At 39.3% G+C, this 19,072-nt stretch overlaps 1 protein-coding gene across 1 annotated transcript in view; it reads right to left on the bottom strand.

Annotated features, from left to right (window-relative positions):
• Nucleotides 1-75: 75 nt before the first annotated feature.
• The window catches only part of frem2a (FRAS1 related extracellular matrix 2a), a 44,461-nt gene continuing 25,464 nt past the window's right edge, over nucleotides 76-19,072 (bottom strand). Inside the window, exons 7-25 of the mRNA XM_079448360.1 lie at nucleotides 11,494-11,643; nucleotides 10,820-11,029; nucleotides 10,442-10,639; nucleotides 9,385-9,549; nucleotides 9,000-9,182; nucleotides 8,560-8,690; nucleotides 8,284-8,442; nucleotides 7,201-7,504; nucleotides 6,882-7,013; nucleotides 5,718-6,049; nucleotides 4,264-4,456; nucleotides 3,486-3,590; nucleotides 3,349-3,369; nucleotides 3,107-3,234; nucleotides 2,577-2,711; nucleotides 2,298-2,424; nucleotides 1,509-1,696; nucleotides 1,262-1,408; nucleotides 76-1,177 (exon numbers count right to left, since the gene is read on the bottom strand). Of these exons, the coding sequence (XP_079304486.1) occupies nucleotides 671-1,177; nucleotides 1,262-1,408; nucleotides 1,509-1,696; nucleotides 2,298-2,424; nucleotides 2,577-2,711; nucleotides 3,107-3,234; nucleotides 3,349-3,369; nucleotides 3,486-3,590; nucleotides 4,264-4,456; nucleotides 5,718-6,049; nucleotides 6,882-7,013; nucleotides 7,201-7,504; nucleotides 8,284-8,442; nucleotides 8,560-8,690; nucleotides 9,000-9,182; nucleotides 9,385-9,549; nucleotides 10,442-10,639; nucleotides 10,820-11,029; nucleotides 11,494-11,643 (3,515 nt within the window). The 3' untranslated portion in view covers nucleotides 76-670. The remainder of the gene's footprint in view (nucleotides 1,178-1,261; nucleotides 1,409-1,508; nucleotides 1,697-2,297; nucleotides 2,425-2,576; nucleotides 2,712-3,106; nucleotides 3,235-3,348; nucleotides 3,370-3,485; nucleotides 3,591-4,263; nucleotides 4,457-5,717; nucleotides 6,050-6,881; nucleotides 7,014-7,200; nucleotides 7,505-8,283; nucleotides 8,443-8,559; nucleotides 8,691-8,999; nucleotides 9,183-9,384; nucleotides 9,550-10,441; nucleotides 10,640-10,819; nucleotides 11,030-11,493; nucleotides 11,644-19,072) is intronic.

The following is a 19,072-nucleotide window of genomic DNA, read 5'->3' as shown; positions in this document are numbered from 1 at the left end:
ATATAGTCAGTGTCAGCATTATGATCAGTCCATTTAAATGTGCATATACCATCTCACCCATAAACAATGACTTTTCTGTCTGGCAGAATATATACGTTTTATTTCGTAAGTCAATCTTTATACGATGCCTTTTTGTCATCCATATGGTTGTTGACCAACAGTCTATGTTGGACATGCAACAAATAAAGACAATGCCAGTTAGATGTGTGGTGAAGACTGCATGGAGATCTCTTTGGACTGTTGATGTACTGGGTCATGAGCTCTTCTTAAAGGAACAGTTCACCTCAAAATTAAAATGTTGCCATTTCACGATCATTTCATTTACATTATTCCGTGAAGCACAAAGGTAGAACACTATGATGAATCTTCAGATTAGACTTGAGCTTTGACAGACGCAAATTTCAGTCTTTTTCTTACACAAAAATGTGTGCATATGGCTTCAGAAGATTTAACGCAAAGGTTCCTTTTTCCCACTTTGCATTTTTTACTATTTGGAGCTTGACGGATGTGGGGTTTGAAAAAGCATTCAACATATAGATGAGTGAAATAGTGACAGCTTAAATTTGTTGGGAACTATTCATTTAAGGTAACATTTATCAGAGGCACTTGTTTAAATCAAATAAATCATTTAACTCATTCACTGTTTGACAAAGCGTCGTCCATTAGTCCTTCAGACTTCTGAACTGTCACCGTTATCAAGACTGCTTCTAACTATAACAGGCTGCAGGCTTGAAGAGACTCTCATGGCTTTTTTCGCAGGTGTCCGCCTTGAGTGAAGCATCAGGGCCGATGCCACAACGACGAGGACGGTGAGGAGCAGCCCAACGAGGGCTCCCGCCACAGTTACTGCGTTCTCTTCAGCATCTCGCCCACTGAGCTCCCTCGGAGACAATGCGTCTGCGAACAGCTCCTCCCCAGACGTGGGCCTCCCGCGGTTTCGATCAAGTACAATGTGCATGATGTTCGTTCCCCGGTTGTTCTCAGGTCCGATATGTTCTGCCAGCACCTGAACGTCACCGGTGGAGCGCCTGGAGCGTGTTTTGGCTTCCATTGGTCGAAGGTCGGTTGATGTCAGCGAGTGGTATTCTAGACTTCGCTTACCAATGCCATGCTTGGCGTTGTCTTTGGACCGCACTGTGTAGATGGTGTGAATGTACCACTGTCTCCCCACTGTCACCTAGAGGACGAGAAGGATAATGGAAGATTTTATTAAGTCGGTGACTTCATGATAAGTTATCGAAACTTTGATGAGTTGAAATACCTGGAATAGAGGAGTGGAGTCCATCTTGAATCCATCAGAACCAGGCTGCTTCACCAGAGAGATGGCAGAGGGGTCGTCCACAGCAAGCAGGGCATTGAAATCCACATCCCCAAAATTCTTGGCCTGAGTCTCTGGCTGTGCTTTGTCCTACAGGAAGGAGCATTCATGGAACCATTTTTAAGCAGGACTATATGATGTTACACAACATTTTAGTTCACGTAAACAGTCCACAACCGTGATGACTCACAATGATTTTGAATCTGTAGAGAAGGGACGGCATGTCTGCAAGGCATCCAAATTCAGACCTGGTGGGGTTGTATTTCGGAACGTATCCGTCAGCTCCGGTGCACAGATACACCTTCTCAATGTTACAGTAAAAGGAGTCTCCCAAGTTCTGAACAGGGTCCACCATCACACGTCCATAGATTTTATCACCTTGAGGAGAACACGATCAAATGTCAGTACAACAAGGAAAAGTGATATATATATACACAAACTTATGGACTCAAATGCAGAGACTGAATAAGGGGCTGTTCACATTTCACGTCTAGAACTGCATGAAAAATGCAAGCCGTGTCGATTTCTCCTTTTTTCCAAAACGTTTGGAAAGCAATCTGCTGTTGCTAAGCAACCATGGACCACGCTTGCCATTAAGGCAAAGAGGTATTTGCAAAGTATATATACATTATATGCACTTAAAATATCTTGCAATAACTAGCTAATAGATTTATTTATGCTGCGATCATCTGTGTCGCCATCTTCGCTGAGCTTTTCTATATTGGTCCACAAAAGGTGAAACTGATTGGTTTATTCTTGTCACATGACCTACAGCATGGCCTACGGTATTCTGAAAAGTTGAAATATTTTCATCTCAATGCGGTGCAGAAGCGCCTAGAAAAAGAAGCGTGTTGAACCACATCGCAGCCACGTCGCTCCCTATTTGAGGGTGGTTGCTGCGCGTCTACATTTCAAATAATAAGTATTCGTGTGCGAAAGAGGCAAAATGTGAAATGCCCATTAGTTGTAATAGACGCACCCTCAGAAAAAGCTGCATCACTCTCCTGACCGAAGCCCATCGATCCATCTGACAGCCACAGTGCTTTCTTAGACAACAGGAACATTTGTGTGTTAAGACTGAACTCCACAGCGACAGGGTCACTCACCTAAAGAAAGTGAAGAAAAAAAGGTGTCTTTTTAAAGTTGTATCAATGTTTAATTGATCTCTGTAAATCTGTTTAATAAGAAATTCATACAGATAAAGAGAGGGGGACAAATCAAATATATAAAATAAAATGAAGGAAGTTTTCAGATGTACCTGTTGAAAGCGAATATCTAGATCAAAAGTAACAGGCTCTCTGGGGTTGCAGACGGGGGGAACCGAGTATTCCACATTCAGTGCTGATGCACACGGGATCAACTTCAATGTGTATGTGCCTGAATAATCACGAACCTGCAGACAACAGACACATAGATGTCCCATATAACTGTTCTGAATACTTGAAGTGGGGCAATATTATGTAAAGGATAATGTACAGGCAGCCGGTTGTTATCGCAGAAATGAGCCCCGACAGCGGAGTATCACGCTGAAGCCGGCTGCTTGTTCATGAACCCACAATTTGGTTTAATCATTTGTAAATATAATGTCACAGATGTTATTAAAAGACATATTTATAATACATTTTTGTGTAATATTAAACTGTGGCTGTCAAAATGTGATTAGTTTTGAGCGGTTGTTATTTGAAAAGAACAAAACTTGGAATGTCGCCACTGGCCAATCAGAATCAAGCATTCCAGTGTGCCGTGTAATAAATTGATATAACTGAATATCTGATTTGAGAAACTCACTGCAAAGTCTGATATGAACATCCACTGCTGGACAGGCTGGTTGTATGTGGGCTCAGTTCTGATCAGTGTAAGGTTAAAAGTCAAGCCTGGGTGGTCTGTGCTCAACACCATAGACTTCACAGGGGATTCTGGGTAATCACGGGAGAGATAGCAAATTAAACGAAAATGTACGAGTAAAACAAACATTTCCTAAAAAGATCATTAAAGAACAAAGTAACACAGACATGATTGTATGATCCTACCTGCAGTTTTGAGACCCTTTGCTGCTGGAAAAAAGAACAAATAAGTGCTTGTAATCCATCTTTGTTTACTGGAGAAGTATGTTGATAAATGAAACTTGCAGTATCTATCAAGACGGAAGATAATAAAAAAAACTTACCACGATGTACTGCCACAAACAAGCCCCTAAAGCGAGCTTCTGTGCGGAAGTTCACCACCAGTTTCCCCTGATCATTAATCCTCATGCTGGTTGGATATAAGGCACCTGCATAAATAACACAGTTTTGTAGCCTTGACTTTCATGCAAACATCAAAACAAGTAGCATCTGCAAACAAATGATGCAAGATACATTCTCCCCAAAACAAACCACCTTTGTGTGTATATGTCCATTCTTGCAAATACTCATATGAAGTCAGTTCCTCTTAAAAGCGATAGTTCACCCAAAAATAAAGAAATATATAACTTTTTCACTCGTTTAAAACCTGTATATGACTCTTTCTTCAATGAAACACAAAATAATATACTTTGAGAAACTGGTTTGGTGTCAATGGGGGTCAATGCTGTATGGTTTCCAACATTCTTCAAAACATCTTCTTTTGTTCGGAAAGAAAGTCATACAGGTTTGGAATGACACGAGGGTGAGTAAATGATGAAAGAATTTTCATGTAGTCTTGGTCAAGTTTCCAAATTCATTGTTCATATTGTATAGCTTACATGCTAATAAACCAACTTCGTTTTGCTCAAAAAGCACGCTGCCACAAACCTTCTTATAAGTTTCATCCAGTTCAATAACATTCTTGAGTGTTTTTGTGATTTTTACGTGTGGTTTATGTGTCTCGCTACGTTCTAGTCGCCAATGTACATACATGTTTGGTGGAAATAAAACATGTTAGTCTGAAAACAATCCAAACAACCTCTTCAGAGTCTCACGACTTACCTTGCAGTTCTGCCTGCGGAGGGCTGCCGACACCATCCTTCCACAAGATGGCAGTGTCATACACAAAGGTGAGCCGAAGCTCAGAATGCAGGTCAAAGTGCTGCCAGCCTCCCGCTCCCACAGGTGAATGAAACACATATGAGACGTACAGAGGAACGCGCAGGGTCACGTACGACTGCACCAGGTTCAGCACCTGTCAAAAATACAATGACGACGATGAATAATTCGATATATAAATAATAAACATGAGCGATAACAGGTTGGTATAAATAAGCTCTGGCGATTTGCCAAAGCAAAGTTCATCAATAAGCTTTTTCATATGAGACGATTAGCTGTCTCAAAGCATAATCTGGTATGATTGAATGAAACATTTGCTGATTTACATAGTCAATTATAATCAAAATACCAGGCGATAAAAATATGCTCCCCCCAGTAATGAGGGCGGTCTGAACACCTGCCGGAGTAACTTTAATCAAGATGAGAAATGTCCCTATGAACATTCTCAAATTCCCATCCGGAGGGAGAGAAGAGTCTGGCATTTCATATTCTTGAGCACGTCCTCTCAATAAAGAGATTTTGAATCGGTCTTGTTTTAGAGGGAACTATTGTAGATTTAAAGAATTATTATAGTAACAGCAAAGAAAATCACCCAGAGGTTTGAGGGACACGAGATTGAGGGAAAGCCATTAAATCAAGACCTAAAATTGTGAATTGAAATACAGGGCACTCACAAAAGCCCAGTGGGTTACGACAAAGTCAATCTTCTCCTTTATTGACCACAATAAGAAGTGTGGCAGCAAAATCCAAAGAGAGCTTAGCCTACCACTTAGTGTTGTGCATAATAATAGATTAAAAAGTACTCTCATGCATAGAGAATCAAAGCAAAGTGGTTTGCAAAGTTAGACTGACATAAATTGCATGTTCACACAGGTCACATTGCATACATTTAGATACGTATGAGATTGATTTCCGCATATTGGAATCAATTCGTCTTGATTGGAATAGAAAAATGTCAGATTTAATGTCATTTGTGCTGTCATCTAAAATGAAACGAAAAGAGACCTGTGAAAGTGAGGGAAAAGAAATCACATTTTGGCTGCATTCAACTCAAATGCTGACTTAAAGGGATAGTTCACACCAAAATGAAATTTTTCATTATTTACTCATCCTCGTGTCATTCTAAACCTGTATGACTTTCTTTCTTCGGCAGAACACAAATAAAGATATTTTGAAGAATGTTAGTAACCAAACAACACCGCCCCCCATTGACCTCCACTGTATGGACACAAAACTACTGGGACATTTCTCAAAATATCTTCTTCTGTGTTCCGCAAAAGAAAGACTCGTATACAAGTTTTTAATGACATGAAAGTAAACTCTGTTCACCCAGTAATCATTAATTTAGTCACGTTTGCTAAAATGACGATTGCAAGAACGATTGCGTGCCGCCTCACCTGCCCATCGGTTCCGATGGTTCCCCCGCAGTCTGTGAGGAGTTCAGACATGTCATAATAACTCACAAACTCCCACAGACAGGCCTCCAAGTTCAGGTTCCTGTAAAAGCGTAGCGCGCTTTGGCTCCTGAGAGCTGTGTTGTACTGATACGGCAGAGTCTCGCTGGCGCTCTCGATGTTCCGCGTGGCCTCAGTCAGGAAGCCGTGCCGTGTCGAGACCTCTTTAAAGTCCAGCAGATTGGAGCACCTGTGGTTACCAACCCGAGTGCCATCAGGACTGAGGGTCAGCTCGAAACTGGACAGAGCGCGTGTGGAAACTACAGGGAGCATGCCTGGTCAGAGATTAGAACACATACACAAACAAAAAATAAGTTGTTAAAACCTTGTATCTCCATATTTCATGTCTTTTATATTTTGTCATGAATCATTATTATTAGTCACCCTTTATGTTTGTCACTGTGTTTTGAAAATATCGAACCAATAAAAACTATTCAAAAGTGTTTGTCAACTTTCACAACACTGTCTTTATGATTAAAAAAGTACTATTTTTCTACAGTAGGAGCGTTTTGTATGTGCAAAATAAGTTCAAATCTTGTTTTTCATGCCCTAAGTGCAATACAAAAATTCCTGAACTGATGTCAATAATATTTAATGACAGAATTGCAAGTTTTGTGGTGTACCGTTCCTTTAACTGCATGTCTTGCATGCATTGGCAGGTTGTCGAGGTATTGTCATGGAAGACTGTCATTTAAAGTGACTTTGATGTGCAGGACGGTAATATTAACATGACCGTATCTGGTCGAACATTTGCATATGGCCTAGATTTCTGACGTGAAACATGCCTCACGACAACTGATTCTCAAAATACTCAGTATGACACCTGGACCTTTCTTTCAAAAAAAGTATTTTGCCTGAAGGAAGAAAAACTTGATAGACTTGGATTTGGTTTGCAAAATCATGACATGACATTTGCACGTGTTTACACATCGTTCACATTCGATTGCCTTTTCAGTATGAAACTGACTCTAATGTGTTGTTTTGACAGCAAATAAGGCATAAATCCAACAATAATACCCGTTTTTCCCAGGGGATGTGTGAAAAGGGTTTCTCTATGGGTCCTAACTAAGCCAACATTCTGTCAGCCAGGGGAAATGATTGTCTCACCGTCTATATGGGGCATGGTGACAGTAAGCTTGATGAGATTGGCATATTCGGGGTCTTCGGCGCCCGTATACCGCAGTTTGGCAGAAAAGGGCTCAGCACCTACTGTGCCCAATTTACGTGGCTGGCACATCCCTGCTCGGAAACATCAAAGACACAAACATCACTTCAAGCATATTACCACCTACTGGCAGCCTAATTCAACATTGCAAGTGCTACATTATAACCAGCACCTCGGGTGCAGCATAATGTTCTTTGGTGCCGTGACACAAAGCAAAGCATTTTCATATGATCCTTCTTAATGTGATGCTTTCAGGCTCACCTTCCTCCATACTAATAGTTACAATTGGGCTACCGAGTTCCAGCCCCTCATCCCCGTTGGTATTCACAGCACGGGCCGCGCACTGCACTCTGGAGCCCGATTGGAAATACACCGAGTCTAGGGTGATCATCTTCGAGGACGTAAAGAAGGTGTCAAAATCAACCTCTTTCATTGGGCTGGTGACACCATCCGGACCACTGGGGGCGCTGATGAGCCACCGGTAACGGGTCAGGGTGTCGTTGATGTGTTCGCTTATGCAGATGGAACCTGTTTTGTCGTAGTCGGGATATTTGGGGTTGCAGGCCTAGACAGGTCAGAGAAGGAAAAACAGGGTTAAAGATAAATACTCTGATTTGGTCATGACAATTCTCGGGATTGAAAATCACATACATTTTTTTTCACACATTTATACATTTCGGTATTATTACTCGTACGCAAACATAACAATTTACTGCGGTTAAGTCTGAATTTTCATAGTTACGAATACGACTTTTCATAGTTACGTGTATTGTGAATCTAAAGGAATATGATCATGTGAAATCGATTCCTTCTGGATATTACATTAATACAACTAATAATAATGTGAATGTAGTATCACGGCTGAACAGTTTATCTTAATATTAGTATATTCTGTAATGTAACATGGATTATATAATATTAGATATGGTGTGGTACATAAACATGCTAACCATTCAATTATGGTATATATATCAAAATCAATCGGTAAGGAAAATAAAATGATTCAAATGTTAATATTTATTCATTTGCTATAAGAAAAGGCAAACGAAATTGTACTCGTTCTTAAAGGCATTTGGATGTAGGAAACACTGTGAGCCCTTTATTATAAAATATCTCAACCTGAAAGTAACACTTAAAATTCAAAAGAAAAACCAAAAGTAATTGCAGTCTTTTTCACATGTACTTCCTTTTAGGAACTCTATAAATAGTACCCCGTAATTATCATTGCAAGTTTATTTGAAATTCAGATTCATAACATATATTGAAACTCCGCTCTAGAACTACTTGAGCGCTGCTAATGGGTAGATATGAAACATTGTGAAAAGAATAGTCTGAGGGACCTACCGTAACACACACGACAGGGTAACCAGCGGGTGGCCGCAAATTCTCTTTGGTTCTTCTGACATCATCATAGTGCAGAAGTGACACAACGTGAGGCAGCGAGGGGAACGTGACATCAGCTATACTGTTGCCCTCTTCGATGTACACTATGGCTTTAGTCATCTGCCAAAACAAGAAGCGGCAACCTTGATTGACTCAAACATTACATTAATGCATAAGAACAAAAAATGCTGTTTTAAGAAAGAATGTATTCCACTACTCGTTTTGAACATTTCTCACCTGTGTTTCAGCAATCATGTTCTCATCTGGTTTCAGGTGAACCGTGAAAGCTTCCCTCATCTCTTTTACACCATCAAACAGGACCTCCACCTCCACTACATGTTCGCTGTCACCCACTTTAAACTCGACGTCTACACACACACACACACACACAAAAACAGCTGATTACACACCCTACTAAAAAGATAAACACCCTTGTGAAGTATCCCCATTCCCGCACTCAAGCTAAACGCTTCCACACTTGATTGCACTTGTCATTTGCATCCTGAACTCTATATAACCTGATTTGGCTGGGAAATGCATGCACGCGCTAGCTGCTTGGAAGCGCTGCTATAAAACACCTGCCAATCTACAAAGGATAATTAGATGCGGCATATTCAAAATGCAAATGACGAGGTCTGGCGACGTGAATTCTGCTCGGGTCTCTGTGGATTCCTCACCCTGAGAGATGGGATGGTAGTCCTCTCCCGATACAGCCGAGCCGTCCTTGGTGTGAACCCTCACCAGGGACACTCTCGAAGTGTCTCCCGTCCGGTGGATGGGAATTTTCACCAGCGTCACTCGCCCGGACTCTTTCGGCTCGCTAACACTAAACTTGGTCTCTGCAAACTTAATGATGGGCTCTGGGAGAGGTAGATGAAGGGGTTGAGAAGAATTACAGACAATGTGGAAAGTGAATCTCTTTGCTCAAGATCTTTAGCTTTTGCGGTCTCATCACAAGACCACATCAGAGTTGAATGAAACTCGGAGAACCTGTCAGGTATTACTAATAATATTCATGTATTTCAATGCAACAGGCTCTTATAAATAATGTTTTTTCCATACTGTCAGAGTCGTCTTTGATCTTGATAAGCGTCTCGTTTTGATTGCCAATGGACGCCCCGTACAGCGAGTCGCTCTTTGCGCCGCCCAGAACCAGACGTAGCTCCTCTTCATCTTCATGAATGAGGTCATTCACCAGTTTCAGCACACAGGGCTTGTCAGCCTCACCTGAAGAACAAAAGAGAAAAAACACTCCATCTTTCATGCCTCTATCATACACCTAAAGCAGGCTTACAAAACTGAAATCACCTTCGGGTGATGACTAGAATGCAGTTAACTCAAATCACACACTATTGATTTTCAATTGTTATTGTATTTCTGTTGAAGTTTGCTTATAAACATTTTCAAATTGTTACAGCATACAGGTCTGGCTTACTGATGTCTTCACTTTATATTTAAGTGTATGAAGAGTTTATTTGCAAAAACGGATAACTAATCATGTTTTAATTGTGTTCAATTGTGTTCGTTAGCTGAATTTTTCAGTTATTATTACGTAACCAATATTAAAAAAACAACCCAGCTGCAATAATGATTTAAAAAAAGTTACATTCGCAAAATTAACTTACAACCATATACATGTATATAAATATTGAACATATTTTGTTCAATACAAGGAAATCTAGTTTCACTAAAAATGATTCATTTCAGCACATAAAATCATAACTTTCAGCATTATAATTAAAAATTTGATATTAATATCGAATTTTAAAATCACAACGATAATTTGATCATTCAAATTAAATATTTTTTGCCATAACTACTTAGATGCTCATAATCTCTTAATTAGATTTCAATTTACAATTAATTTAGGAGAAATATATCTTTTATGAAGGCAAATATATATTTTATGTATACCTTCAAACGAAAACTTATATTTTATATATTTTTGTACATTATTGATTTGCAATGAATATCAGATTTACATTTGATGGTGTGGAGAAATCATTTATAATAGGCAATGAAAAAACCTTGTGAGCAGATCGTTCCAAAATAATAAAAATAAATGATACATCAACATGCTTTTTCTTTCATTATTCAAACGTCTTTGGGGTTTGTTTACCAGGCAGGAAAGTGATGATGGAGGCGTCAGTGTTGGGTCTCTCATCAAAGTCAGACGCCACCTGTGCGGAGCCCTGCCTCGTGTAGCAGCGTACAGTAGACCTGTGTCTGATGTCGCCGCTGCGGTGGATCATTGCCGAGATTTGACCTTCACTCTCCTCTGCAGTTAAGACAGCTTGTTTGAACTCTACCTTTGGCACTGAAGAAAGAGAATATAACATAAGACATTCAAACAACACCGTGTACTTTGGAAAATAATACGTGTGTAAAATACTACTATTAAAAACGATAAAAATCTCCAAAAGTTTTGCTTTTGCCTAACATTTCCATAACGCTTTAATCTTTTAAAAACACATTTCTTCAGATTATGAACACTCACAGTCTGAAACTGAATCATTAATAAAGATCGTGGCTTTTGCTGGCTCTCCCAGAACTCCATTGGAGGGCATTCGAAGAACAAGCTCAAATCGCTCCGTCCCTTCCAGAACCGGCTGGCCCAGATCATCCAGAATGGTGACCTGAAATGTCTGGACGTCCACTCCTGGTGTAAAGTCCAAGTTTCTGCTGATTCCCACATAGTCCAACCCCGCTAATAGACAAGAACAGAGACGGGTTAAGGTCAAACAGAGGTCACAATTTCTTTAAAGGCAAAGCGGAAGATATTCACTACTGATTAATCCTCCCTTGGGGACTCGACTGTCTCCGCTTCTTTTTGATAGATCAATGTAAAGTAGCTTAGAGCTCAATCTGGATACTTGGATGAACGGAGTGATTTTTTTATATTTTTATCGGAGCTGTGCTCTGAGCTGTGCTTTTGATGCTGTGTGTCATTGCCGCTCAAGGACTGAGCTAAAAGAAGCAATAATGCCAATCAACAGTAGATTCAAGATTCACGTTTCCCTGTTGTACAGTTTATATTACTTATATAGTCTATTTATAATGTTTGTTCTATTTGTAGTACATTTTTTAAATATGCTGTTCACTACTAAACCTTTAAGAATTACATGTAGACATGTTGAAATAGCTGTAAGAAAAAGCTGATGGGATTCTCACCTTCTGCGGATACAGGGTCTGTTTTGCGGGATCTCACAGTGACTGTAGCCGGTTTCGAGAGATCTGTCCCTGTCCTCCACACACGTAGCTCAACAAACCCATCGCTCTCGTCGACATGATACTGCTGGTTGCTAAAGTAGAACACAGGAGCTTTGAGGAAAAAACACAAAAATAAAATGGAGTAAATGTACATACTTGAGAACAGTGGTTATGAAATTAAAATATGTGTATTAAAGGTCCAGCGAATTGACTTTTTGAAGCACTATGGTGGTAGACCCAGAACTGAAATGTCGTCATATTTTTGCTTCTTTGCTAGAGGAGATAACGTATTTAAGCAACGCGCTTTGTAGACCATGTCTACACCGGTTGCGACAGGCGGGATGCGACACGACAAAAGACATTAGAAACACATTAGAACCCATTAGAATGAAAAATGTTGTCCACACTGGATGCGGCACGACGCGACAAACCCATTAAGAACAAGCAGGTTGTCATGTCACATCGCGCCTGTCGTGTCCGGTGTAGACACGGTGTAAGTCCAAACCCACAACAAACAGTACACCTTAATCTTCTATCCGATGTCTATAGTTCATAGCTTTATTAATACAAGTATTTTTGGTATTTCTATAATGTCATGCACGAATACACCAAAGCAAATTCCTTGTATGTGTTTACGCACAGTACTTTGGTATAAAAGTGATTTTGATTCTCTGTTTTGTGCCAACCTAAAATCTTGCTACAATGTTTGCAATACTGATGTCTGAGAAACACCCTTGTGCAAATTCTCTTGTGTAGCAAGTAAATCTAATTTTACCGGGTGGTACACGTGTATCTAAAATCAGTATTTAATAACCACCAGTTTTCAACCACCGGCATTAAACCCTGCACAACGGTCTCCATGACAACAAAGCGACACCTTGCATCCAGGTTTCTGTTTTCTCACCCGCGGCGTCTAGGAGAAGAGGTCCCCGCGAGAGGTTTGTCATCTCACATCTAGAAGAAATCACTTACAAAAAATGCCTATAACCTTTCAGTTCAAAGCACTTTCTTCCAGCACAAAAGTCCAGACTGCCCGGTTTCATTTGAAAGGGTTCATCTACAGAAGCAGTCGAGATATAAATACCAATGTAACTTTCCCTTTTACAGACTGTGATTGTGGCTGTTACATCTTAGAGGATTTTAAACTAAACTTTTTGTGGTCCAGCTGTTAATGCACTCACTCCAGGCACAAAGCTGTGGTTCTCATTATATGAGAGACGTAAGTTCTCTTGTCTATTGATAACTTGATTGACAAAAATGACATAAAGTATGCAAAACTTCATTATTTACCTTCATCGTTTCTGTCCATTTCACAAGAACTTGCCCAATTGAAACACTGCTTTCGGAAAGGTGTATAGCTCATAAGAGTTCAATAGTTTTAAAATGATCCCAGCGCTGGAAACGAGTTGATTTACACAGTAAAATATTTCGTTCCACGTAAGACACAAAGGTAAAGTTGAAGGGTAAGGCCCCTCCAGGTAAAATCTCTTGCTGCATATTTATAAAATAATGATACTTTTTTGTACACATTCAGAGAGGCTAATGTGGTATGATTCATCTATGAAGCACATCAGAGTCAACATCTGGATCTTACCAGAGAGCACAAACTTAGAAATATTGAATCATACAAGAAAAATACAAAATAGCCAAACCTCCTAATTTACAAGTCTGTATAAATATAAACACCTGGGGATAATCCATATTCATGTCCACGAAACAGTTGCGGATGGATGAACAAACAACAATCAACTACACCGTCAGATCCACACTTTAATTATCAAAATAGCATGTGCTCTTTCAAAGGAAATATTTGTGGTTGTCCTGCTTCTTATCAGAACACCAGCAAGTCATTTCTATTTCCGGAAGCCTTCTTTGTTTCCGGCAAAAGACTGACAGTGTTGTTTAAAGCTTCAGGCGATGGATAAAAGTCTGTGTGTTCTAGGGTTGGGAATATTCGTGTTTGAACTTGCTGGTGTGTGTGTTGGTAGCAGGGGGTGCAGACGGGTTTACTCCGTTTTGACAGCTTTCAAGAAACTAAGCGGGAACAGAAGGAGTGAAGCATTCAGATTTCTGCTGTATGTAGACAGACTCCTTTATCAGAGCTGTCGCTGTTTTTACAGTTAAAAAGGTTAGCAATTACTGCTGGCAAATAAATGTTTTATCAAAACAGTGCTTTGTCCAGTCCGACACCATATAATAATAAATGTGAAATAGTTGGCTTTGTAAACAAATGAAAAAATAAATACAGTTTGACAAGACAACATCCATGGTTGTAAGAAAATAGTTAAAACCTACAAAATGTACCCCCAAAATACACAGAAACTACAGTATTATTAAAGTGAAAGCCATTATTTACTATTTTAAATGGATAGTTCAAGCGAAAATACATTTTCTGTCATCCTTTGTTCGCTCTCATGTCATTCAAAACTTGTATATGACTCTTTCTTCTGTAAAACGCAGAAGAAGATATTTTGAGAAATGTCCCTGTGTTTTGTGTCTATACTATGCAAGTCAATGGGGGCCAGTGTTGTTTGGTTACCAACGTTCTTCAAAAGATCTTATTTCAAGGAAGAAAGTCATGCAGGTCTGGCGTGCCATGAGGACTTTTAGCTGAACTAATATAAACTATTTTCAAAACAGACTCGAGGTCAAAACACTGGCTTACTATCTGCACAACTTAAGTATTGATTTGGTCTCAAGGGACACAGGTGCTTTACTAATGCAGTTTTATGCGCCATGGCTCTATCAACGTTTGCTTGTTTATTACTGACGGATATATGTGGCCAGTACATTCCGCACTATGATGACAGTACAGGAAACAGCACGCAGCAGTTCAACAAACAGCTGCGTCTCGGATGCTGTTAATGGTGCTGACTGATGAAAAAACCATTTCGGCTTAGCACGGAGGTCTTAATGGTCTGCTGGGTTTGACTTGCATCTTCACACCAATATTTTACAGGTACCCCTGAAATCTAATGAGTGAGGGGATGAATTTATGCATGTTGTGTCAATGTAATGCTTATTCATAATCAGGGTTGTGTTGAAGAAGCTTGTTAAAACCCCCAAGTGAGTTGCTTCTGCTTAATACTGCTACCTTTGTAGACAGAAGGCTAATGATCATTGATCATCTTATGAAAATTAACCATGGTTTAACCATAGAAACCATAGTTTTATTTCCATATTTCCACAATTTGACCATGGTCTTACTAAAGATAGTTTCAGCAGCAACAATCAAACGTTATGTGGCCCAGACTTAACTTCCAGTAGACCTTCGGAAAGAACCTTTTAGAAGATTTTTAATTAGATTTCATACAATAAAATATGAATATAAATGAAATACAAAATAATCTGTCATATTATAGAAAAAACGGAGCGGAAGTTCACTGTAATTCAGGCCAGGAGTCGGCGCCAATGAACAGTAATATATGAATAATCTGTAAATGACATTTTTCAATTACATAAAAATGATTTTTCTTACCAAAATTATTATAGTTTTCCTTAATTTTCTTTGGCCTTTGCATTTTTTAAATAGACAGAGGAGAGTGAGACGGGAAATTATGGGATGAGAAAGATTGGTTAGGAGCCGGAAAGGACTACGAGCTGGGACTTGGGTCACGCAAAATGCAACTGAACAACATATCGGCCGACACCGAAATGACTTCTATCTGGTATACAAGAACATGCATTTTCTGCACAGCTGCTATGATACAATATGCATTGTAAAAAGTCATGCAGTGCATTCTGGATAGCCTTCTCGGCAAAGTATCTAAACAATGCTGCTTTACAGCCTGTTATACCAAGGAGGATAACTATGGATATAAAGAACTTTAGAGCGATAACTGATAAATAATAAAACTTTGACTATCAACTGCTGGACGCAATCTTATAATATACATAACATTGTGTATGTTCAAACAACAAAAAGTTATTTTTGTAGTTACTGTTTGCCTAAATTAGGTCTCCACAGGCAGTTTATTAGGTTTTGGAACAAAGCGAATGTTTATGTAGCAGTCTGTTTTGTGCTAATATTTGAGTACCTCTCGACATAAACATTGGCACATTCTTTGACAACGAACATCTGTCAGAAAGACGCTCGCGCTGTCAGGGATTAAATTCAAAGCGCAGACAGGTGTCTCCGTAGATATGCCTCCATCAAAAAAACATGTACAGCATGTTTCTTTTCTTCAGCTCCACCTCCATACAGAGCTTAAACTGTCAGACACACAATGCAGGGCAGAAAACATTCTGTCATATCATCTTGTCATGATAACATTAGGTCATCTGTAATCCTGTTCAACTGACTCATAAATCAACCTTAACACTTTTTTCACTTTTAATCTTACGTGTGCTCAGTTGCTTCTGGCCAAACAACGCAGAGCCAACGCAGAATGCCAACACTCAGGCTGTGTTTGTTTCTATCCAGTTCATTAACTCTCTTAAGCAAGCGAACGTGGAGACTTCATGTTTCATTTCATCATAGATGTCCTTTGACAGCCCTAAGGTGATGTGTTCTATTCATTTATTGTTTGTTTGTAGTTTGTTCGGTTGATTAAAAATGTGTTCTTTCATTGTCACGCCATTCCTCATGTTGAGCACACACACAAACACCACTCACATAAAATTGGGTGAAGGAAATAGAGTTTTCAAGGACTATGAGCCCGCAGGCTTGACCTTCCTTCCATGCTTGCTGAGATCTTCTCTCTGGCATTGTGAGATACCATCATTCCTTTATTGCCAGAAGGGGTCAATCTTTGTCTGTTTACCTACAAACTTCTTTCTTATACACACACACACACACACACGCACGCGCACACACATGCGCACGGTCTCTTCACAGCACTCTCTTTGTTGTGTCTCATCTTTTGGAAATGGTGCTTTCATTTACTTAGAGTTAAACCTTAATATTAACTCTTTGAAAGGAACAGTTCACCCAAAAATAAAAATTCTGTTATTATTGACTCAACCTTGTTTTCGTGTTCCAAATTAAATAAACACTGTAGAAATTTACCACGGATACATCCATAGTTTTTGAGCCATTTTAAGCCTTAAGGGCCTTGGAGGGTATTTCCATTTATAGTGTCTGTAAATACTTGCAATGGGTTAAGCACCCGAATCTGCACCCTCATTCGAGTTTTTGTAATGCATGTTTCTGATAGATGTTTGGGTGGTTGACTGATAACAGGCTCAGATAGATGGTGATAAAATCTAATGCCCTAAGGATATTGTTTCACAGACAAAAGGATTTACATCAGTACTGGAGCCTGAGGTGTATTGTTGTGTGTAAGAGAGAGAGAGAAAGAACTCAGAAAGACGTGTTTAAACAAAGTGTAGAGAAAAAACTATAATTAAACAGGCCCTTATTTTAAAACACACATACTTGTGTATATGGTTTACGAGGACACTCTTCACACACCTGCACACACACACACACCTGCACACACACACATGCACGCACACACACACACACACACACACACCTGCACACACACACACGCACACACACACACACACACATCCCACAACACAGAAAAAATTATTACTTATGCATTAAGGAACACTATTTTAGATATAGATAATACGACACACTTAACTTAACTTTATACAGTGCTTGTATGATGGGAATTACCACTAATCCACATATAGCAAGGCTATGTTGGCACACACAAAACGGTACGTACATATTCGTCCACGTATCATCTTGCAGTCGCACAAGTCGAGGACAGACCCTCTCTTTCGTCTTTCACCCGAGCGCAATTTCACGCTTTCAGTCTGAGGTAGGCTAAACTAGCGGCTTCTATTTTCCTTCTGCAAACTTTAAGAGCCTGCATAATAACAGCAAAACAGAGATAAAAGAAGAGAAATCTGTTCGCTTTCCGTCGCAGAATAATTAATTCTCTTGCTTTGAGGAAAGAAGACTTAAGAATAACTCAACCTTACCCTCCCAAAGCCCGAGGAAAAAAGTCACTCCTGCGCTGACTCAGAACATCAGTGTTGCCCATTTACATGTGCATTGTGTCTATTCTAGGTTCATCCGCTGCCTGCTGTGTGTGCATGAGATGCGGAAATTCTGCCGAGATAACGCTCTTTATATAGCGCCGTGTGTTTGGCTAACAAATGCATATCTGCGTATGCATGATATGAACTGAATAGCTCTGCTTTGTGTGGTTCACAGACCAAACTGGAAGTCTACACTAGAAACCAGATTTCTTTGCTTTGAAGACTTGAATTGATAAGGACAATTCCAAAGCAAGCCAACCTCAATCTCACTTTAGAGCATATGAGTGGAGCGTGAGGGTGTGTGATTTTGTGAGTGTATTCTCTAGCTTTACACTTTTCTTTACCTCCCAGCATCACAAGCATAGCGCAAGACCAAAAATGCAATTCTGCCTGTCAAAGTAAAAGAAATGATGGAGAAGTTAAACACGTTTATGGGGACAAATAATGGTTCCTTATGGAATTCAAAAGAGAAGTGCTGTGAAAGAATTTTTTTCTTTATACATATGGCAATAAAATCTAAAAGTTGGTAAATACCTCTCTCCAAACTCTCTCCTCTCAAGTGTGTACAATTATGCAAATCCAACAGATATAAAACATTTATGTAGCCAGATGTTGACACAAATAAGCAAAACATATGAAACTTTATAGTGGAGTGTGTGCATGTTTTTTTGTCGATGGAACTTGTGCTCTACTTCACATGCAGGGTTGCCAAGTCTGTGGTGTTCCTGCGATCTACTTTTAAACTGTTGATGTGGGTTATTCTTATTCTGCGGGTTACAGGTGGAAGGATTTGGTCAGCTGTCATTTTTTAACAGTAAAATAAAGTTATTTATGAAAATGGATTACTACTCTAGTCAATATCTTTTTGCAAATCATTGTAATGTATATAGCATTTAATGTAAAATATGTATTTTAGTTATAGGAGTGGCATATATTGGGTTTTGGTTTTTGGAACGTGGTCACTTTCTGTGGTCTACTTTTGATCGGGCATTGGGCTGGTTTTGCTTCGCAGATTTGCCAAACCTTTTCACATGAGCTCGAAGAGTACAGCTTTACTTCTGATTGTAGCTGTTAGATTCTTTCTTTAGATTGTAATAACTTGACTTTTATAAAAATAATCATAATTGTATTGTTTTACAATTCATTCATTTTTAATTCAATTTAATTTGTAATATTTGAGCGCATTAAATATGTCATAAGTTTGTTTGATTCACAAATTAAGGTCAGCAGAAAGTCATGGAATACACAAATTAAGTAACTTAAAGTGACAGTTCACCTAAAAATAAAAATGATGTCAAACTCTAATCACTTACATTCCCTCATGTCATTTCAAACCTGTATGACTTTGTTTCTTCGGCACAACACAAAATAAGATATTTTCAAGAATATTGTTAAACGGCACCAATTCACTTGCATTGATTTTGTGTCCATTTAATAGAAGTGAATGGGGGCCAGTGGTGTTCAGTTACCGATTTTCTGCTAAATATATTTTTGTGTTCTGCGGAAGAAAGAAAGTCATTCAATATTTAAGTGACACGAGAGT

This window comes from Barbatula barbatula (assembly GCF_947034865.1).
Source record: "Barbatula barbatula genome assembly, chromosome: 24".
Taxonomy (NCBI): domain Eukaryota; kingdom Metazoa; phylum Chordata; class Actinopteri; order Cypriniformes; family Nemacheilidae; genus Barbatula; species Barbatula barbatula.
This window is presented reverse-complemented; position numbering and strand designations above follow the sequence as displayed.